The 24,007-nt window shown below is 44.2% G+C and overlaps 1 protein-coding gene across 1 annotated transcript in view; it reads left to right on the forward strand.

The window, feature by feature from the left end:
- The window catches only part of LOC139765861 (cell adhesion molecule Dscam1-like), a 170,835-nt gene extending 150,789 nt beyond the window's left edge, over window positions 1-20,046 (forward strand). Inside the window, exons 27-42 of the mRNA XM_071693720.1 lie at window positions 4,038-4,117; window positions 5,374-5,531; window positions 6,847-6,864; window positions 7,522-7,620; window positions 8,133-8,318; window positions 8,411-8,529; window positions 8,752-8,929; window positions 9,258-9,431; window positions 9,585-9,787; window positions 10,199-10,271; window positions 11,153-11,260; window positions 13,071-13,217; window positions 13,646-13,768; window positions 14,327-14,591; window positions 15,121-15,230; window positions 17,229-20,046. Of these exons, the coding sequence (XP_071549821.1) occupies window positions 4,038-4,117; window positions 5,374-5,531; window positions 6,847-6,864; window positions 7,522-7,620; window positions 8,133-8,318; window positions 8,411-8,529; window positions 8,752-8,929; window positions 9,258-9,431; window positions 9,585-9,787; window positions 10,199-10,271; window positions 11,153-11,260; window positions 13,071-13,217; window positions 13,646-13,768; window positions 14,327-14,591; window positions 15,121-15,230; window positions 17,229-17,326 (2,139 nt within the window). The 3' untranslated portion in view covers window positions 17,327-20,046. The remainder of the gene's footprint in view (window positions 1-4,037; window positions 4,118-5,373; window positions 5,532-6,846; window positions 6,865-7,521; window positions 7,621-8,132; window positions 8,319-8,410; window positions 8,530-8,751; window positions 8,930-9,257; window positions 9,432-9,584; window positions 9,788-10,198; window positions 10,272-11,152; window positions 11,261-13,070; window positions 13,218-13,645; window positions 13,769-14,326; window positions 14,592-15,120; window positions 15,231-17,228) is intronic.
- The last annotated feature ends 3,961 nt before the right edge of the window (window positions 20,047-24,007 follow it).

Here is a 24,007-nt window from a genome sequence, read left to right on the forward strand (position 1 = left end):
TCGGTTACTATATATTTGTTTCTGACCATACCATGTCTGTTACTGTATATTGTTTCTGACCATACCATGTCGGTTACTGTATATTGTTTCTGACCATACCATGTCGGTTACTGTATATTGTTTCTGACCATACCATGTCGGTTAATGTATATTTGTTTCTGACCATACCATGTCGGTTACTATATATATTTGTTTCTGACCATACCATGTCTGTTACTGTATATTGTTTCTGACCATACCATGTCGGTTACTGTATATTGTTTCTGACCATACCATGTCGGTTACTGTATATTGTTTCTGACCATACCATGTCGGTTACTATATATTTGTTTCTGACCATACCATGTCGGTTACTATATATTTGTTTCTGACCATACCATGTCTGTTACTGTATATTGTTTCTGACCATACCATGTCGGTTACTGTATAATGCAAATATCTTAATCCTACCCATCTGTCTATCTATTTTCTACCTTACTATCTACCTGTCTATCTATCTATTGATACGTCAAGTACATACAGCCTCTCATTTCACCTCGTGAGAATCAGTATCTCTTATAACTATGAATAAGGTTGACACTGCATAATTCATTCTATACTCTGTTTTCCTGGCGCTACCTCGCTGAAGCAGGGGATAGCGATGCTGTTTCCTGTGGGGCGGGATAGCGCCAGGAATGGATGAAGGCAAGCAAGTGTGTATATATGTATATGTCTGTGTGTGTATGAATATGTGTACATGTATGTATATGTACATGTATGGCTCAGATTGGGGTGCCTAAATGTGTGTGGATGTAACCAAGATGTGAAAAAAGGAGAGACAGGTAGTATGTTTGAGGAAAGGAACCTGGATGTTTTGGCTCTGAGTGAAACGAAGCTCAAGGGTAAAGGGGAAGAGTGGTTTGGGAATGTCTTGGGAGTAAAGTCAGGGATTAGTGAGAAGACAAGAGCAAGGGAAGGAGTAGCAATACTCCTGAAACAGGAGTTGTGGGAGTATGTGATAGAATGTAAGAAAGTAAATTCTCGATTAATATGGGTAAAACTGAAAGTTGATGGAGAGAGATGGGTGATTATTGGTGCATATGCACCTGGGCATGAGAAGAAAGATCATGAGAGGCAAGTGTTTTGGGAGCAACTGAATGACTGTGTTAGTGGTTTTGATGCACGAGACCGGGTTATAGTGATGGGTGATTTGAATGCAAAGGTGAGTAATGTGGCAGTTGAGGGAATAATTGGTATACATGGGGTGTTCAGTGTTGTAAATGGAAATGGTGAAGAGCTTGTAGATTTATGTGCTGAAAAAGGACTGATGATTGGGAATACCTGGTTTAAAAAGCGAGATATACATAAGTATACTTATGTAAGTAGGAGAGATGGCCAGAGAGCGTTATTGGATTACGTGTTAATTGACAGGCGCGCGAAAGAGAGACTTTTGGATGTTAATGTGCTGAGAGGTGCAACTGGAGGGATGTCTGATCATTATCTTGTGGAGGCTAAGGTGAAGATTTGTATGGGTTTTCAGAAAAGAAGAGTGAATGTTGGGGTGAAGAGGGTGGTGAGAGTAAGTGAGCTTGGGAAGGAGACTTGTGTGAGGAAGTACCAGGAGAGACTGAGTACAGAATGGAAAAAGGTGAGAACAGTGGAAGTAAGGGGAGTGGGGGAGGAATGGGATGTATTTAGGGAATCAGTGATGGATTGCGCAAAAGATGCTTGTGGCATGAGAAGAGTGGGAGGTGGGTTGATTAGAAAGGGTTGTGAGTGGTGGGATGAAGAAGTAAGAGTATTAGTGAAAGAGAAGAGAGAGGCATTTGGACGATTTTTGCAGGGAAAAAATGCAATTGAGTGGGAGATGTATAAAAGAAAGAGACAGGAGGTCAAGAGAAAGGTGCAAGAGGTGAAAAAAAAGGGCAAATGAGAGTTGGGGTGAGAGAGTATCATTAAATTTTAGGGAGAATAAAAAGATGTTCTGGAAGGAGGTAAATAGGGTGCGTAAGACAAGGGAGCAAATGGGAACTTCAGTGAAGGGCGCAAATGGGGAGGTGATAACAAGTAGTGGTGATGTGAGAAGGAGATGGAGTGAGTATTTTGAAGGTCTGTTGAATGTGTTTGATGATAGAGTGGCAGATATAGGGTGTTTTGGTCGAGGTGGTGTGCAAAGTGAGAGGGTTAGGGAAAATGATTTGGTAAACAGAGAAGAGGTAGTAAAAGCTTTGCGGAAGATGAAAGCCGCCAAGGCAGCAGGTTTGGATGGTATTGCAGTGGAATTTATTAAAAAAGGGGGTGACTGTATTGTTGACTGGTTGGTAAGGTTATTTAATGTATGCATGACTCATGGTGAGGTGCCTGAGGATTGGCGGAATGCGTGCATAGTGCCATTGTACAAAGGCAAAGGGGATAAGAGTGAGTGCTCAAATTACAGAGGTATAAGTTTGTTGAGTAATCCTGGTAAATTATATGGGAGGGTATTGATTGAGAGGGTGAAGGCATGTACAGAGCATCAGATTGGGGAAGAGCAGTGTGGTTTCAGAAGTGGTAGAGGATGTGTGGATCAGGTGTTTGCTTTGAAGAATGTATGTGAGAAATACTTAGAAAAGCAAATGGATTTGTATGTAGCATTTATGGATCTGGAGAAGGCATATGATAGAGTTGATAGAGATGCTCTGTGGAAGGTATTAAGAATATATGGTGTGGGAGGCAAGTTGTTAGAAGCAGTGAAAAGTTTTTATCGAGGATGTAAGGCATGTGTACGTGTAGGAAGAGAGGAAAGTGATTGGTTCTCAGTGAATGTAGGTTTGCGGCAGGGGTGTGTGATGTCTCCATGGTTGTTTAATTTGTTTATGGATGGGGTTGTTAGGGAGGTGAATGCAAGAGTTTTGGAAAGAGGGGCAAGTATGAAGTCTGTTGGGGATGAGAGAGCTTGGGAAGTGAGTCAGTTGTTGTTCGCTGATGATACAACGCTGGTGGCTGATTCATGTGAGAAACTGCAGAAGCTGGTGACTGAGTTTGGTAAAGTGTGTGAAAGAAGAAAGTTAAGAGTAAATGTGAATAAGAGCAAGGTTATCAGGTACAGTAGGGTTGAGGGTCAAGTCAATTGGGAGGTGAGTTTGAATAGAGAAAGGCTGGAGGAAGTGAAGTGTTTTAGATATCTGGGAGTGGATCTGGCAGCGGATGGAACCATGGAAGCGGAAGTGGATCATAGGGTGGGGGAGGGGGCGAAAATTCTGGGAGCCTTGAAGAGTGTGTGGAAGTCGAGAACATTATCTCGAAAAGCAAAAATGGCTATGTTTGAAGGAATAGTGGTTCCAACAATGTTGTATGGTTGCGAGGCGTGGGCTGTGGATAGAGTTGTGCGCAGGAGGATGGATGTGCTGGAAATGAGATGTTTGAGGACAATGTGTGGTGTGAGGTGGTTTGATCGAGTAAGTAACGTAAGGGTAAGAGAGATGTGTGGAAATAAAAAGAGCGTGGTTGAGAGAGCAGAAGAGGGTGTTTTGAAATGGTTCGGGCACATGGAGAGAATGAGTGAGGAAAGATTGACCAAGAGAATATATGTGTCGGAGGTGGAGGGAACAAGGAGAAGAGGGAGACCAAATTGGAGGTGGAAAGATGGAGTGAAAAAGATTTTGTGTGATCGGGGCCTGAACATGCAGGAGGGTGAAAGGAGGGCAAGGAATAGAGTGAATTGGAGCGATGTGGTATACCGGGGTTGACGTGCTGTCAGTGGATTGAATAAAGGCATGTGAAGCGTCTGGGGTAAACCATGGAACGCTGTGTAGATATGTATACTTGCGTGTGTGGACGTATGTATATACATGTGTATGGGGGTGGGTTGAGCCATTTCTTTCGTCTGTTTCCTTGCGCTACCTCGCAAACGCGGGAGACAGCGACAAAGTATAATAATAATATATATATATATATATATATATATATATATATATATATATATATATATATATATATATATATATATATATATACATATATATAACAGGTAATGAAACTTTATCAAGTGACTAAACAGGCGTCATCACACACCACAGGTGGCAGTGTGGGGAGAGGAGCTGCGTCTGGCGTGCCGGGTAGTGGGCAGCCCGACCCCCACACGCGTCTGGACCTTCAAGTAAGTCGTGGACGAGGATGATGTACCTCCAGCCTCTGAGGCTCAAACTACACAAACACACCACACACACACACACACACACACACACACACACACACACACACACACACACACACTTCATACTCCACTTGGTCTTCATACTTACACTTTACACTTGTACACTCAAGGTATATGTACACTTTACTATGTTAGTCCTTACTTATTCTCTCCATACTTCCAGCCCATACACCACGCTCCACACACCACGCTCCACACACACGTTCCACACACCACGCTCCACACACCACGCTCCACACACCACGTTCCACACACCACGCTCCACACACCACGCTCCACACTCCACGCTCCACACACCACGCTTCATCTTCATCAGTCACACACAAGCTACTGTGTTCTCACGATCGTGTGATGGCAGTAATGACGTACATGCTGCTATGATATGTACTGCTGCCTTTAGTAAGGTAAATTCTCACAAATGTTAGGAATATGAAGATATATTTAGTCATACCTGCCTTATATAGATATGCAGCACCCCATGTTATACCTGCCTTATATAGATATGTACCACCACATGTTATACCTGCCTTATATAGATATGTACCACCACATGTTATACCTGCCTTACATAGGTATACCTCCACAACTTAGTATGTGCCAGGACCCGGTACAGGCGGGAATCAAAGTTCATTCTCATCTCCGTAATGGTTTAGTGGACTCGTGTTACCCAGTGACCCATACCATCATCTGGTATGCCCAGCGACCCAGCACAGCCCATCATGACTGGTTATGAACCATGACCTACTCTGCTGTGTGACTCACTCTAGTACATATGACAACATCTCTCGGTAGTTCCTGCATCTATACTTACCTTACCATCTATAGATCGTGAAAGGGTTAAAGGCTGTATTTAGATACAGCCTTTAACCCTGTACAACAAGATCAAACTCACACCATTATTTAGAGTATCAACAACTCAATATACAGTTACATCGCTTGGCAGATACATTCCTTACTGTTGTATACCTTATGATCAGTTGTACCCCACACCTCAGCTACTGTCAAGAAGATATAGCACTTGGTCATGTATATATCATACCCTGATTTACCCCATGATCCATTACACATCGTCACTGATCATAAAGCATACTGTAGTAAGTACCATGACCTGCCTCAAGTGCTACACCTGACACGACCTATGATGACTCAGTATACGTCAGTGGTCAGGTCTATAGTCATAACACATTCGTACGTGGCAGCGGGAAGCCGCTCCTGACAAGCCAGGGTCGGGTCAAGCAGTACCCGGATGGCAGCGTGCTGGTGACGGACGTCAGGGCTCAGGACGCTGGAAACTACACCTGCACTACCAACAACATCCACGGCTCCGACTCCATCATCTACACCGTCACCGTGCAAGGTGCGTCTCTCTCTCTCTCTCTCTCTCTCTCTCTCTCTCTCTCTCTCTCTCTCTCTCTCTCTCTCTCTCTCTCTCTCTCTCTCTCTCTCTCTCTCGTCAGAAATACATGAAGAAAGAGATGGATTTATATGTAGTATGTATGGACCTGGAGAAAGCCTATGATTAGGGCAAATAAAGATGCTTTGTAGACGGTGTTAGGAATATATGTTTGGGGAAGAAGTTATCGGAATCAGTGAAGGGTTTTTACTAAGAGAGCAAACGTGTGTGCGCGTGTAGGAAGAGAGGAGAATGTGTGGTTCTAGATGAAAATGGGTCTGAGTCAATAGTGTGTAATGTCACCAAGACTGTTTGACTGTTTACGGAATGAATGATGAGTGCAAGGGTCTTGGAGAGAGGGCCAGTCTGCAGTCCAGTAGGGGTAGCGGAGTTGGGGGGGGCGTGGGAGTGGGTCAGTTGCTGTTTGCAGATGAAGAAGGAAGAGATGTCAACATCTTAGCTGGTCGAGGGAGGGAGGTGTCGTAAGAGCCAGTCATCGTGTGGCCGATGTGTAAAGTGGAAAATCACCAACATAAAAGTGACTATAATTCAAAGAAGACAGATCATTCATGGAGAGAAGAAAAAGTAGGCGATAGAACAGACAGAGCGCTGAGGAACACCACAGGACGGGAGAGGGAAGTCGCTCCATCACACCCAGGGCCCACATCGTCGTACTCAAAAGCTCCTCAGTGTCTGACTAACTTGTCTGATGGTGGAGTAAAATAGAGTAATTTACGTTCTTATGTCAGATAATCTCAGAAAGTTGAATTAAGTACATTGCACATGAGGCTCACAACTTACAATGTTTGCGCCTGTTTAAGCCATCTTGACAACTTTCTTTTATATGTTGAAGGTTCCAATCACGGACATAAGTCCACATCCACATCAAGTCCGGGCCTTAATTGAACTATACAGAGAATTATGAAACAGAAAAGAAAAGACAAAGAAAAATATTAACAAATCTTGGAGGATGTAAGAAAAAAAAATGATGTGCTAGATCATAGTTGCAGGTTATTCTCCTTGAATTCTCTGTATACCCTCTAACTTTGACCACACTGAGCTGTGAGTTTCTGATACCTTCCACTAACACAAGCTATCTCGAAAGGACCCAGTGGTCTGTAGCTGTTTGAATTCCTTTGTGTTTGTATTGTGAATAACGATAGCATAACTTCCTTTCTGTTAATTCTGGTGGCTTAATTAGCTTACCATAATCTGAGGAGTCAACCTTAACCTGTCTTAACTTAAAGACTTTATCTTTTCCTTTCTCATTCACATGCAGCGTCCAGGGACCAAGGAGGTGAGTTCTGTGGCCAGGAGGTGAGTTCTGTAGCCAGGAAGTGAGTTCTGTAACCAGGAGGTGAGTTCTGTGGCCAGGAGGTGAGTTCCGTGGCCAGAAGGTGAGTTCCGTGGCCATAAGGCGAGTTCCGTGGCCAGAAGGTGAGTTCTGTGGCCAGAAGGTGAGTTCCGTGGCCAGAAGGTGAGTTCCGTGGCCAGAAGGTGAGTTCTGTGACCGGGAGGTGAGTCTGTGGTCAGGAAGTTAGTTAACTCCCACAGTGACTTGCTGTTTGATAGTCTTAACCCCACAGTGTTACTGTTCTGTATGGACCAAACGTTAGAATATTTACTGTGGTAGTGCCAAAGGTAACAACTTTGCCCCACAATGTCAGAAGATTAACCTGATCAACATATTATCAAAGATTAACACATGCTGACAATGTTAAAGTCTGATACGTTTCTCAGTTACGTTTTACTGTAAGTCCAAAGTTTAACACTGTATTTCTCATAATATCACAATTGAACACTTATCATGTTAAAGGCTAATACCATTATACTCACTCCGTCAAGGATGGCACAGTTTTCCCCAGCGTGTTCCTTATTGTTAACTCCCTCCCCATGTTACGGTGTAACACTGTTACCAACCAGTGTTACGGTCTAACAGTGTCGTCACCCACAGTGCCACCGTCACCGCCGCTGGTGTTCGTGTCAGACGTGACGACCTCGACCCTGACAGTCCGGTGGCGCACCGCTGACTCCGGGGGTGCCCCCTTGCTGGGTGAGTACTGCCCAGATAGCGCCTCTGTGGGGTCGTACTGGTGCCTGTGTGATGTCTTAGTCATATCACATTGGCACCTTAATAGTGCCTTAGTGGTGCCATAGTGATGACTTGGTGGCACCGTAATGACGCAGTCCAGTAGCCTTAGTGGTTAGGTTAGATATGAAGAAACACATGAGTGACGGATGAAAGCTAAGACACGAAAAGTTAGAGGAAGAGAAAGAAAGTGAAGGTAGAAAGTATAGAGCAAAGGATTGGGTTCATAGTGCCTGGAGGGAGATGTTAGAATTAGCCATATGCCATAGACATTAGGATCTTGTCATGAAAGATGTAAGTCTAACCATTCACTTCCTGACCTTCATAAGGTCTCAGTGAGAGAGAAGATAACATAAGATCTGAATCATACAATATTCCAGTGAACGTATGTAAGGAACAGTGCATGGAAGAAACACTCACTAGGACTATGACAAGAGTCTCTTCCTCTAGCTGACAAGAGACACGTTCCCCTGCAGGGTATTATCTCCATGAGAAGCGGGAGTTTGGTGAATGGCGACGCATGGAAGTACCTGCTGACGCAGACTCCTATACCCTGACGGGGCTGCAGTGTGGGACCCGCTACCAGGTCTACGTCAGCGCCTACAACCACGTCGGAGCATCCCAACCCAGTGATGCCATCCCCACCAAGACCCTGGGACGAGGTAAGAGGCATTGTGAACAATGTTGGAACCTTTCTGGCCCCGTGACCACCACGACTCAACCCCTGAGCACAACTGACCTGACCTCTCCACAGAGCCGATCGTGCCGGCCCAGTCATCGCTGCTGAGGGTCAACGTCACTTCCATCTCGCTCAACCTGGCGGCCTGGCTAGATGGAGGCTGCCCCATCACCTCCATGGTTGTCGAGTACAAGGTCAGTCCACTAGCCCATGATGGTCGAGTACATGGTTAGCCCACCACTAGCCCACTGTAAGAAGGTCACTAATTAGACTCTGACAACATGTAATGTTAGACTCTAGGTAAACACACACACACACACACACACACACACACACATTAATGTTGTCCACATCTTTCACATGTAGAGCCCATTATAGGGTGTTAGTGACCCAATACTGACGACAGGTTCCTGCAGGAGAGGAGACTGTCCTCGTGGACTCTGGTGTCGAACCACGTTCGGTGGGACAACACGAGCGAGTTTGTGGTGCTTGACCTGAAGCCTGGACACCGCTACACTCTCAGGGTCACGGCTCACAACGCGGCCGGCTCCTCCGTCGCCACCTACCCTTTCACTACCCTGACGCATCTAGGAGGTAGGTCCATATTGCCCGACACCTCTCTCTCTCTCTCTCTCTCTCTCTCTCTCTCTCTCTCTCTCTCTCTCTCTCTCTCTCTCTCTCTGGTGTATAGCGCTACGCAATAAATTGGTTTCTGTGGGCAAAACCTGAAAATATTTCACAGTAGCGTTCGAAGCTGATTCAGCTTCATGTTTCGAACCTGGGCATATTCCACACTAGCGTTCGAGGCTGATTTAGCCTCATGTTTCGGATTTATGAATGAACCAAATGCTACTGCAGTATTTAGCGTCGTGAACTGCCTCCTCCTTCTTCCGAAGCTGTGACTGAAGCAACGTCGCTGCAGGTACGCTGGCTCCGGAGCTGATAGTGAACGATGCGGTGGGCGCGGCGCCGTGGTACCTGGACTCCCACGTCTTGGTGGCGGTGGTAGTGGCCTGCATCCTGGTTTTCCTCGCCGTCTGCGTCGCCGTCGCCTACACCTGCCGGAGGACCAGCACCCATACTCAGACCTACAAGGGTCAGTGTTCCTGTAGGGGGAAAACTGATCTTGTATTAATATGTAAGACGATGATTCTCTCTCTCTCTCTCTCTCTCTCTCTCTCTCTCTCTCTCTCTCTCTCTCTCTCTCTCTCTCTCTCTCCACACACTGACTTTCTCCCTCCTTGTTCAGCCGAGGTGAACCACGTGCACAACGACCTGACCCCAGAATCTGGCCTGACCTCGGAGACGCTGCTTGGAGGCCACAACCTGGAGATCCTGGAGGCATATACACCCTCCACTCTGCCCCTGGGGTCCTACGAGGAGATCTCCCCGTACGCCACCTTCAGGATGCCAGGGGAGGACAACACGCCCCCTCCTCCCCCGCTCCCCTCGGTCAGTACAAAGCTAATCCGATAAAGAAGATAAATAAATGATAAAAATCAATAAAACTACAATAACAATGAATAATAAAATTCACTGAAATATAACATAATAATGATACCAATAATGATAATGATGGTGATGAGAAAAAAAAAAGAAAGAAGAATATGATGATGTAAAAATAATCATTTCCAACCTTCTTCGTAATTTGTTCTTTTAGAATCATATTTTCGTTAACTGTGATCATGCCAGAAATACTTAGTTCCTCTTCCTTAAAACCCATCAGTGGTGAGTTGTTGTTTATATGTTTGTTTACTGTTGTTATTGTTGTATGGTTTATCATCATCATGTTGAAGATGACGTGGTGCTCAGTGCCAGTATAGCGAGGTGATGATCCCCTCATGACTGTGATGTCCTCTGCAGCCGGTGGCGAGTGTGGTAGACTCCTGCAGCTACAGCCGAATCAAGAGAAAGTGTCCGCCGACCGCTGACGGAGGTGAGATCCTACCACCGGCCACCCCACACTGCCTCCTTCATCACTGCTAGGCCTCCTGCTGCCATCCACCAACCCCGCCCCCCCCCCCCCCCTCCTCTCTCTCTCTCTACACACACACAGGGCAGCCAGCCCTACACACAGTGTGGGGGGACCCTCTCCTGCCAGGACAGCCATCTAGTTTGGGGCCTCCGAGCCCACCGCCCCTGTCCCCCCCTCCTTCCCCCTCCTCCCCCCCCCCCCCCCCCCGAGCGTGGTGCAGTCCTCTTCAGATTCATAGATCATAAAGATATATTTTTATATAAAACAAAAGAACTGTATTATATGACTATAAACGTTATGCTAATAATTAGAAAACGAAAGAAATATGGTTTCTTAAAGTATGTGCAGTATGAGTTAGATCCCCAAGAGAAGGAGAGGTTGGCCCTCCAGCGACTGAAATGTTCAGGGCAGCAGGCACCCACCCCCTGCCCACCCCCTCCCACACAACCCACACCCACGACCATCAAGCACGGACTCAGGGCATCAGCCCTACACGCACGACCCCACAGTGACAACCAACCACTCCCTCTCCTCTGACCTCCCCTCCAGCCCGCCTCACGTGAAGCCTTCAGTATTCTCCCAGCACGTACTTCCTCTGCTCACCCGTACCATGAGAGTCCATGGTGAGCTCTGGGGTCAGTTTTGTCGTCCATCTTTCTCTTCCCAACCGCGACCTACCACCACCAACCACCACCACCACCACCACCACCACTTAGTCTATTCACCAGATCACAGAACAACTCTCTCCTCTCATCTCCAACTTGCATGTCGACTTTTGCTGCTGGCCTACGTGACGACTCTCCGGATTTGGCCAGCATTCTGAAGTCGGCGCCATTTTGCAGGCCTGTCAACGCCCTCCCGCAGCGCTCCAACAGACCATGCCAGCGATAAGGTCATCAAGGCCGTCAAGGGCAAGGGCGTCACCAGGTGCCCCTCCGTCAATGAGAAAGGTGGGTTACTACAAGTCCTTCATCACCGTCTCTCTCAGGTATGATCTCTTACCAACTCCTTCAACAATGAAGGTTGGCTTAGGGCACTTCCTCCTCCTGCACAGTGAAGAGCGCGCTCCCATACATTCCTCCTCCTGCACAGTGAAGAGCGCGCTCCCATACATTCCTCCTCCTGCACAGTGAAGAGCGCGCTCCCATACATTCCTCCTCCTGCACAGTGAAGAGCGCGCTCCCATACATTCCTCCTCCTGCACAGTGAAGAGCGCGCTCCCATACATTCCTCCTCCTGCACAGTGAAGAGCGCGCTCCCATACATTCCTCCTCCTGCACAGTGAAGAGCGCGCTCCCATACATTCCTCCTCCTGCACAGTGAAGAGCGCGCTCCCATACATTCCTCCTCCTGCACAGTGAAGAGCGCGCTCCCATACATTCTGTCTACTTTTCCACACTTCTTCTTACGCAAGGTATTCACTTGTTCCCTCACGAGCTTACATCTACCATCTTACGAGTCCTCACTTGGAAACCATTCATATATTATATATGTAAAAAATTATAGTCTCTAATGTTACTGTTCGGGACACTTACGTGTTAGTTATCAGTTTTCTGTAGTAAATAGGTGATTTGTGTGCACATATCATAATGCAATACTTTAACAAATGATGTTAATTAATTGGTTGGTTGGGTTCAAGGCTCGTCAACTGGCTCGGTCATTGAGGTTGTCAAGGTCAAGTTGTATATAATAGCCAAAAAATCTTAGAATTAAAAACACCTTCATGTGTTGATGATCATGCTAAGACCACAATACACTCGCGCCACGCATGTGGCCCATCCAGTAGAAAATAATTTGGACCTGACATCATGAAGCAAGGTAGTGCTCTCAGACTTCTCTTCATTTGCTTTTAGTAACGTAATAACCTCGCAGACAGCAGCAGCAAAAGCTGAGTGGCTGGATACATCAGAATAAAAAACACTGAGATCTGATGCAACGAAATTGCACCACTGTACATACCCTAAGGATGACAAGATTTTGAAAAGATTTGAATGGATATATTTTCTATAAGTAGAGTATCGAACGTATGGATCAAGCTAGATAAGGAACAATGAATGAAGAAAGACTTCAGAAATTACAAATATTGCTGAACTATAAAGTGAATTAAGACATTGGACCATATACGAGGAAAAAAGAGTCATACATAACACGTAAACAAACGCAAACTAAAGCCAGACCCACAAATAATGAAATTAACAAACACACTCATACCCCTTACCAAAACATACACGCTCAAATCACGTTGAACTTACACACACACAAACACACGTGCACGTGCAGACATACACACGTGCACGTGCAGACACACCCACACAAACACACGTGCACGTACAGACACACCCACACAAACACACGTGCACGTACAGACACAGAATAACCAACACATATACATCTGTTACTCTGAAACAATATGTCTTACATGCACTGAATATACGAGTATCACAAATTAACCCACTCAGTCGGCTCTCCCATCAGTTGTGAATACATTCATACCACAGTATGTGGAAATTTATCTTTATATACACAATCCTCATCCGCACACCATACTCGTCCACCAAGTATGCACACATATGCTACCCAAACACCTACTATCAAACACCATATACCCACACACCCAGTATGTAACATATCCAGTGTCCCCACACTCAGTGTCCCCACACTCAGTGTCCACACATCCAGTGTCCACGCACTCAGTGTCCACACAGTATCTACGGACATCATCGTAGGCTGGTACTAAGAGTGTTTGTTCCTCGTCATCAGCTGCTGCAGGAGGCACCAAGGAGGCGAGCGGGTCCTCAGTCACCTCCATGAGCAGTAACCACGAGGAGCTGGTGCGCGCCTACCACGCCCACACCCAAGCCCACGACACGCCCACCACGCCCGAGTCGGGTCGTCGGAACAAGTGCGGTATGTGACTCTAGATGGTTCAGATCCATCCACAGTATATAGTGGTAGTCAACCTTGTAGATAACAGAACCTATTACTATAACGTTATCTACACTGTGACCCAGTGAGTGGGTGTTTACATCCTGTACCAACAACCAGTTCATCTGGGATCAAATATTAGTATTCCTCAGTCATCATGCAAACCCTGACCTTTAACTTCAACCCTTAAGGGTTCAGGTCAAACACTAGCTAACGCTGTCGGAGGATGCTCATGGGTCCGTAAAAGGTCACTGACCCAGCAGGTGGGGATGATGGGGTGGGGAGGGGGGGATACTGCTGCTGACGGGTTCATGCGAGGTCACTGACCCAGCCAGGGGGGGGGGGGGTGAGGTGCTGCTGCTGACGGGGTCATGCAAGGTCACTGACCCAGCAGGTGAGTCTCCCGGCAGGTGTGGTCACCAGCAGCGAGATCACCACAGAATCTGACACGGCAGCTGAGCCAGACCTCGTCTCCTTCTGCGCCTCCCTCGGCAACTCCCGCGCCCTCCGCGTCCCTGCACTCTTCAAGCCCGGTGAGTCCCCTGGCCTCCTGTCTGTCTGTCATGAGGTCACATGTCACTCGGGTCTGGTCTGATACATGTGGAAGGATAACGTCTGGATAATAAGCATCGTTGATTTATTCTCTGGATAGATCTGTAATGTCCCGGACCCCGTCACTAGAAGCTTCTGCAGCACCATGGCTGCTCTGCTTCCAGTAACATTCTTGTTATATATATATATATATATATATATATATATATATATATATATATATATATATATATATATATATATATATATATAAATATATATATATATATATATATATATATATATATATATATATATATATATATATATATATATATATATATATATATATAAATATATATATATATATATATATATATATATATATATATATATATATATATATATATATATATATATGTGTGTGTGTGTGTGTGTGTGTGTGTGTGTGTGTGTGTAGAAAGATCCTATCGTAACGTTCTGGGATATATGAGAAGCAGTGTCCTTGATTCAGGTCAGGTTCATATCAACATTAATGTTGGGTTGTGGCACACATACAGACGGAGACTACCAGACGGTGGCGGATGTGGTGGGCGGCGGACGGTCCAGGACGGAGTCCACCACCAGCCACGAGGAAAGCTCTGACGAGGCCAGGGGCGGCGGCGGCGGGCCCTCCTCTGCCTGCCATCGTCGGCCCAGAGGTCAGGAGCCTCAACCCAGGCCGGGCCACAGGCCCTCCCGAGGTGACCCAGACTACAGCTACGCCAGGCCTGTCAAGAAGCAGGGGCCCCCGCCCCCTCCACTCTCATCCACCGAAAGCAACAGGTAGGTCTCCCCGCACCAGCTGCCCCTTCCCCTGCGTCACCTGTCCTTTCCCCTACACGAGATGCTCCTTCCTCCTTATCGTCGGTCCCCGTTCTTTACCTCACCTGCCCTTTCCCCTGCACCAGATGCCTCTCCCTTACAGCAGTTAACCCCCCCCCCCCTGCATCACTTGTCAATTTCCCTGCATACCTCACCCTTCCCTGCACCACCTAACCCTCAGTATCACGACCATAACTAACATCATTATGGACACGTCCTACATCATGTCCGGCTGCAAGGTCGCTCCTCTCACCTGACCTTCCAGTCATTACCTGGAATACAACAGATGGTTCAGTAGGTGATATCCTCCATCATGCGGTCGTATGAGGTGATAATCTGGTTTTCATGAGGAATGTCTTGAATATATGATGGTACATTTTTACTTTATGTTCAGGGATGTTCGTGTGTACATATGCTCTGGTAGCGTGTGTACACAAGGAAGATCATTACCAGCACTAATTAACGGAGGTTCCTGTGTGTTGTGCTGCAGTGCCGAGTACTGTGATGGCTGGCCAAGTGGAGAGAGTGAGGAGGCTTACAGTCGAGGACACACGCTCGAATACTCCGAGGCCGAATGTGACCATCCCCCACACAAAGAAGGTCAGTCCCCCACACAAAGAAGGTCAATCCCCCACACAAAGAAGGTCAATCCCCCACACAAAGAAGGTCAATCCCCCACACAAAGAAGGTCAATCCCCCACACAAAGAAGGTCAATCCCCCACATAAAGAAGGTCAATCCCCCACACAAAGAAGGTCAATCCCCCACACAAAGAAGGTCAGTTCCCAACACAAAGTAGGTCAGTCGCCCACACAAAGGTCAGTCCCCCACACAAGGCAGGTCAGTCCCCCACACAAGGAAGATCAGTCCCTCACATGAGTCTGCAACATTTGTACTGTTGCACATCAAATCAATCTGTAGCGGCAGGAGAACAGAAATAGTTTGAAATTTAGAATGATAACATTTATCAGTTTGTCATCTAAAGCGTATGTCAAGTGGGGGCAAAAAGATAAAAGTAATGAGTCATTTCTGGTGTAGGTTTGAGTAAAGTGATCTGGATGTTACAAGCTTTGCTGAAGCAGTCCACAACTAGGCCCAATAGACCTATGCATGGTTTGCGCTGGTTACTTCATATGCCCTGGTTCATTCTATTGACAGCATGTCGACCCCTGTGTACCATATCGTTCGGTCCAGTTCACTCTTTCGCGAGGACGCCTTTCACTTTCCATACTCTTATCTCCAGTTTGATCTCCCCGTTCTCTTTCTTCCCTCCACTTCTGCCACATATGTTAGAAGCAACGGGGTCATGACCCGGTCAGTTGATCTGGTATTTACGGAAAGCGGTGACTTGGTTCAAGGAAACAAAGCCATGGCAAAAATCTTAGATGACTTTTTAACATTTGTATTTACGATCGAAGACTAATCACGTCCAAAATCCAGTGTCATTGACAAGCGAGGAGAGCGTTCTTCAGCAAAATGACATAAAAGCTGAAGCAATACTATCATCAATAAACGGAATAAAAGTAAATAAAACGGCAGGTCCCGATAAGTTCTATCCGAAGACAGTGAAAGAGGCGAGAAATGAGATAGTTAAGCCAGTGATTGCCCTTCTCAATAAATCACTTGCTACAGGGAAAGTTCCAGATGAATGAAGGTTTGCCGATGTAACACCGATATAGAAAAATGGTTACAAATCTCTGCCTGGAAATTATCGTCCATTTAGCTTAACTCCCGTCGTTGGAAGACTTATGGAAGCCATCTTCGAGATAGAATTGTCAACTATTCAGAGGACCATCTCTTAATAAGCGATTCTCAACATGGTTTTTAATGAAATCGCTCATGTCTGACAATTTCTGTTTTTTTATTTCTTTTATGATATGATAAATATGTATGACGAAAATAAAGGAGTTGATGTCATCTATTTAGATTTTCAAAAAGCATTCGATAAGGTTTCGCTTCAAAGGTTATTAGCAAAAATCAATTCGCTTCAAGTCCACGACTTACATCATTTGCGCCCCCTTTGTCACGTTGACAATTTCCATGTTCTTCTCTTTGAATTATCTGTATACCTCTTAACTTTTATCACACTAATCTACAAGTTTCTGATATCTTCCACATCATAATCAGCCGTGAAAGGACCCAATGGTCTGTTGCTGTTTGAATCTTTATTCTTCTGTATGTATCTGCAGTGCATAGATATATTGAAAAAACAAAGAAGATATCAATAAATAGGTTGTAGTAGAGAAGGTATTGGTAAGGTGATGAAAACCTACTGGACAACAGAAGCAAGAAGGATGAAAGAGCGTAGATAGTGATGATAAGATCATGAAGGAGTACGTGCTGTATCATGTAGTAGTGTTGAACACAGTGCACGAGAACATGGGATACCTTCCATGGTAAGACCCAGACCCAGTGTATTAGATGTAGATGTCGCTGTATCAAGGAAAACCGATCTGATGAAAGAATATCTGGTCTGGTTCGTAGATTACTTCCCTACCATTATGTTTTCTTTACAATCTGTCTCTTTTCCCTATAAAAGATCTAAATCATTTACTCATATTTACTTGTACATAATTTTTAAAAATTTTCCTTTCCCCAGATATCGAGCCATTTGAACATGTGCTGGTCGTCACTGATATGGAGAAGATTGTGTTGGATTCTACCAAGACGACCAAAGGCCGGACTGCTGTCCTCTGACGCTGATAGTGGCCCCTGAAGCACTCGCCCGGTAGCTGGCCCTGAGGCGCTCGACTTGTGGCTGGCCCAGAGATGACCACCTGTTGGCTGGCCCTAAATCGCTCAGGTGGTGGCTGGCCTTACGCTGCTCTCCTAGTGGTTGGCCCAGAATTGCTCCCCTGATGGTTGGGGTCCTCTCGTGGCTGGCCCTGAGACACTCGTCTGGTGGCTAGAGTCATCTCTAGCTGGCCCTGAAATCCTTGCCTGTCGCTTGGGTCATCCCGTAGCTGTCCCTGATGCGCTTACCTGGTGTTTGAAGGGACGGGGAATCATGTCACTGGCCCTGAATCCTCACCTCTATTCCCCAGGTGGAGTAGAGGAGTCCGTAGGTTACCCTCACCACAGAACCGGTCTTAGGAGTTAATTTGCTGAGGAACCGTCAAGTGGAGATCATCGCCATGAGAAGGTCTCGCCGAAGAGGAGTTTGTCCTGGGGATGATTTGTCCGGAACTACTGTTACAAAGTCCTGTTACCAGGAACAGTTTTCAGAAGACATTTGACAAGAACCAGTCATAATGTAGGCGGTTGCCAGTAACCACATTCAACAGACCACTTACCAAGATTCACAATGAAAAGATCACTTGTTTGGAGCCACTGTAAAAACAACTATTGCCATGTCCACTGTCAAAGCACCAGCTGCCAGGAACCAATATAAAAGACAAGTTGCAGGTAGAAATATCTGGAACATTTGAGGGGAACCAAACTCAGCAGACCAGTCGCCAGGATGATGATTAGCACCTGGGAACCATTGCCAGTAGACCACTTTCCAGGAGTCACTGTTTAAAGACCGTTCGCCAGGGAACCAGACACTGAAGAACTACATCGTGAGGTACAGTCTATGTTGACAGGAGACAATTTTGTCGAAGAGCCAGTTGTTCTGAATCATTGCCAGGGGTCGCTTGAGAGGGCACCAATCGTCACAGAAGTTGCCCCATGACACTGCCAAAAGACTTTTTCCAAAGAACCACAGTTGGTAGATCATCTGTGCAGGTTTCACGGTTCAAGTACTAGTAGTCACAGAACCAATCAATCATCAGAGACCTAACTCCTCAGGTCCACTCTACCTTGGGATAATTGCCAGCGAACTTTATGCAACGGTCAGTGGCCAAGAAACACTTGTGCAAGAGCCAGTGCCAGGACTCACTGCCTGAGGCCTGTAAGACAAATCAATTTGTTACAAATTTGATGTTTGTCAGGAACCATTGAGACATCTGTTGACATGGTTCAGCTGCCAAGAACAAAATCAAAGTCTCATTTCCTGTGATCAGAATCTCAGAGGCTGGACGCTTCATTAGAAATCTCTTCCCTTGAGATTTAGTCATGAACGACTGGGCTGGTTGATATATCATCAACTGAGCATTTGTTGATGACTAAATATTCATGAAAAGATTACTAGCAGATTGAATGTTCGTTAAGATCAAACTACAAGGAACTGCACATCAAAGTACCAGCTCCTGGAAAGCTGGTAGTCAAGAGACTAGCTGCTGGGAAGCTGGGAGTCAAGGAACCAACTGCTGAGGAGCTGGGAGTCAAGTGACTAAATGCTGGGAGTCAAGGGACCAACTGCTGGGAATCTGGGAGTCAAGTGACCAACTGCTGGGGAGCTGGGAGTCAAGGGACCAACTGCTGGGGAGCTGGGAGTCAAAGGGAACAGCTGCTGGGAGCTGGTAATGAGCAGGACCAGCAGTTAGGTAGGTGGTTGTTACAGGACCAGGTAGGTAGTAGGGAGCTTGCTATGTGAGGACCAGTAGCTGAACACCTGTTCGTCAAGGGATGAGCTGTTCACTAATGAACTTGCTGCTCGAAAACAACAGATTCCTGGCAATATTTGGCTATGATCTCTTTAAAGATCATTAGCTAGGGACTTGTTCTTCGACCAGCTACCAGTTAGAAAAAGAACGTTTCCTACATGACCAGATCACTTCTCACCTGAGAGAACATTTCTCACATAACAAGTGACCAGCAGTGCAGTAATCATATCACTAGTGTTAAGGACATCAGGTGATGGAGAACAGTCGCCAATATGCCGTCATATCTTGGGTAGTCATGGAGGTTCTGTGTTATGTAGGTTCGAATCTTTGTATCTGCAGAAAAATAAGAATCTGGTACTATGCATCAGGTGAACTAAGTACATTGACTTATAATGTGTCACTGAAATATAGATGATTCATTATTGCTATGAATGGTTCGATCTTGCCATGGATAAGTGATGCGATCTTTCTTTTGATGTGGGTAAAGTGTTGTGATAGTCCAACCAAGTGGCAGCAGCCAAGACATTGTTGAAAAGATAAATCGTTGTTGAACACTTTGAAGCTGCTGGACAAACTGAGGTGGATGAACAATTCTCAACTTACAAGTCAACATAAGGGCTTCCGAATGCCACTGGAGACGTTCTTGTGACTCTGGACTCCTTAAAACTGTGTGTCCTTCTACTTGGATGTGTGTGTGTGTGTGTGTGTGTGTGTGTGTGTGTGTGTGCGCGCGCGCGCGCGCTCACGGAGGGTTGCCCCGTCATATACCATGATGGATTACTTAGAAGGATTAATAAATTCAGTTTTTAACACTCAAGATTCTGAACAGTTTCTCACCACCATTACTCAGACTGGATGTTTATGTGTTACGTGTCTCCCAACAGAAACGATTACATGACTTATGCCGGACAAATATTGAATAAAAAAGATGAAATTAACTATAAATTGTTTAGTATCTTGAACCTTCCTCTCCCGTGTTTATATTATTAGAATAAGCATAAACATTTTTTTTCAAGATAACCTGAGGACTTTTAATAATACAGTCCAAGGATTGTTTGGGCTATATCATGGATTTCTGTGAATGAAAAACAATACTTAATATGTCCCTTACATAATTAGCTGGGAAACCAACTCGCGATGAACACTTTAGATTCTATTGTAGCTACATATAAGGATCTCGTACATAACTACATATATGGATCTCGTACATAATAACTACATATAAGGATCTCGTACATAACTACATATATGGATCTCGTACATAATAACTACATATAAGGATCTCGTACATAACTACATATAAGGATCTCATACATAATAACTACATATAAGGATCTCGTACATAACTACATATATGGATCTCGTACATAATAACTACATATAAGGATCTCGTACATAACTACATATATGGATCTCGTACATAATAACTACATATAAGGATCTCGTACATAACTACATATATGGATCTCGTACATAATAACTACATATAAGGATCTCGTACATAACTACATATAAGGATCTCATACATAATAACTACATATAAGGATCTCGTACATAACTACATATATGGATCTCGTACATAATAACTACATATAAGGATCTCGTACATAACTACATATATGGATCTCGTACATAATAACTACATATAAGGATCTCGTACATAACTACATATATGGATCTCGTACATAACTACATATAAAGCTATCGTAGATAAAAGTTTTGTTTCAATCATGACCGTCAAATACTTTTGAGGTAACTTTCAACACAGCCTGTGATGCTGGCCAGCCTGTATTGCTGGTCAAGACAAAAGTCGCGAAAAAATGCCAGATTTTCGACAAGCAAATTCCAATAGTCTTCACATTGCTCTTGACAGGCAAACCTGGGGTGATATCGTGAGTGAAGACGATAAGGCTGTTACTTGGACAAGAATGAATGATGCTTAAAAGCAGAGGGGGGAACATAGGTGCCAATACGTGCATCACAATCTTGTTCCAAGATGAGGCCGGAGTGGTGGAGAGATGACATGAAGAAGCAGTTGTTGTGTAAGAAAACAGCAAACTAGAAACTAAAAGATAAATAACCAACATGACAGTAAATTTTATAAACTGGCGTAAGGAATCAAGAGACTTGTACGTCAAAGCAAACGTAAGTATGAAGTGTATATTGCTGAAAATAACAAAAGAAACCTTAAAGAATTTTATAGTTACGTTAGAAGTCAGAGTCTTTACCAAGTTAACTGAGCCATTAAGAAGAGAAAATGGTGACTTGATTCAAGGCAAGAAGCCATGGCAAAGATCTAAAAAAATCATATATTTACAATTAAAGATATAACTTATTTCCTGAATCCATTCCCATTGCTGAGGAAGGAAAATGTTTTGCAACATTTTGAAATAACAGATGATATAGTACCAGCGGTAAATGGCATAAGGAGGCGAATAATGAGAAAATTAAACCATTGGCTGCTCTTTTCACAGTCATTTGCTACAGGAAATGATCCAGAGGAATGGAAATTTGTCAGTTTAACACCATTATTTATAAATGGTAAAAAAGATTAATCACTGCTTGGGAATTACCGTCTAATTAGCTTATCATCTGTAGTTGGTAAAGTAGTGGAAACCATCAGTCGGGATAAGACTGTTACCATCTGGAGGACCACCAGTTGACGTATGATTTTCAGCATAGTCCTCGACAAATTCCCTCATGTTTGACAAATGTGTTTGATCTTTTTACGAAACAAATCCTATGAGACCCAACGAAAAAATTAAATCTAGTTTAGACAAGTGAAGGTCTTCAGGTCATTAAAGACTTCAATAATCTCGATTTGATAAGTTACTTGTGGATAGATTCGTCTGATTTAATTCGTAGTTATGAATATAAACTCGTAGACAAACGTTTTACCTCGAATGAGGCGAGGCACTTTCTTCTGGAAGACTTGCCATAGAAACGTTTAAGTATAGACTTGATGTATATTTCGTTTCAGAGCCACGACTGACATTATTTGCACCTTCTTCACGATAATCTAACATGTCTTCCTCATTAAACAGATCTGTATGTCTGTCTTCCTCCTCATACTCACAAGTTTCAATTCTCTTTCACGATCCAAACAGCCTCGTCAGGACCCGATGGTCTATTGTTTGAATTTAGTTGTACTCAGTTTGTCACTTCAAGACCAGTAAGACAGGCCCTACAGCCATCCTCCGCTGGTTCGACTCATGTGTCAAGCTCTGATTCAGTTCAGCTCAGAAACCGGCACTGTGTGGGTGGAACCAGCGTGTCCGTGTTTGTGCAATCGTTTTTCATCCGTTTTTGGGCAGTGTTACTTTAGTGCTACGTTATGAGAGTTGTTTACATCCAGTCAATCTAAGAACAGTTGCTGATGTTTGTAAAGTGTTTACATCAGGTGCACAGCAGACGTACCGTACAGCAAGTGTTGGTGGCATAACCATGATAAATGCTCCTCATGTTCGACTCAAGCGGTGAATCTCTGATCGAGACCTCGAGACCCAGGACGGATGTGAGTGGAGGTGACGGTAAGTTTTACCGACCAGATGCAACACGTATGTATGAACTTAACATTTCCATTATCTTGTTATATACAATGACGTGTTGTGACATTTCTTGCAGGGTTGGTCTAGATCTATCCCTACAAAGCTCTGTTTTTTCACGTTCTTAGACATAGTGTTCTAGTTTGTGGCCAAGTCTTCGACCACAAACTTTACAATTCACGTGATGAGTGTAGTTGTGTCTACATTATTAATTCACACGCATTAATTATGACGAAATTTATAGACAATACAACCGAATACTTATATTTGATAAACATCATATAGAATGTAAACATTTTTGTATATGCATTTTAAAAAGTATCATTTACCGCGAGAATCCATATGCCATTCCATCATACATGTTTAGTACATAGTTTTCATAAATGTTTTTTGGAAATAATTTCTAGCAAAAATTTTCAGGATCGTTTTGGTTGAGAAACGAAAGTATTATTTCAAGTCTCATTTAAACATATATGAAACAACATAAGCATTTTATCGTTGGCTTAGTGTGAAGCACAGCGAGACCCCGACACCCTGAACGGGTCGAGTCATTTCTTAACGTAATTTGGGAGACTTGATCTGGGTCGAGACTCTCACTGCCCAAGTGTACTGACACAGACGACTTCATTCACCCTCCGTCACTCCACAGTCATAGGACAAAATCAGGCGTTACCATAGTTACCATTATTATCATTATTACTATATTATCATTATTACTATAATTATTATTGTCATTATCATTATCATTATTTGAAACATTATTATTATTATTATTATTATTATCATGGCCTGAAGGATTTACAGCGATGAACACTTGGAAGGATTTGTCAGCTGAACAGAGAGAGTAGGAGGCGACTTGCTATCAATGGACTGAACCAAAGCATATGAAGCAGCTGGGGGAAACCACGAAAAGGCCTGTGGGGCCCGGTTGTCGATACGGGGCTATAGTTTCGATGCATTACACATCATAACTAAAGAAAGGGTGAGCGAATCGACCGTTTTTCTTCTGTTCCTGGTGCTACCTCGCTAACGCTGAAAACGGCGAACAAGTACCCTATATATATATATATATATATATATATATATATATATATATATATATATATATATATATATATCATACTATTCGCCATTTCCCGCGTCAGCGAGGTAGCGTTAAGAACAGAGGACTGGGCCTCTGAGGAAACATCCTCGTCCAGCCCCCTTCTCTGTTCCTTCCTTTGGAAAAAAAAAAAAAAAAATATATATATATATATATATATATATATATATATATATATATATATATATATATATATATATATATATATATATATATTGGAAAGTATCACAATTTTGCGCGTGAT

Source organism: Panulirus ornatus, chromosome 56, assembly GCF_036320965.1.
Source record: "Panulirus ornatus isolate Po-2019 chromosome 56, ASM3632096v1, whole genome shotgun sequence".
In the NCBI taxonomy this organism is placed as follows: domain Eukaryota; kingdom Metazoa; phylum Arthropoda; class Malacostraca; order Decapoda; family Palinuridae; genus Panulirus; species Panulirus ornatus.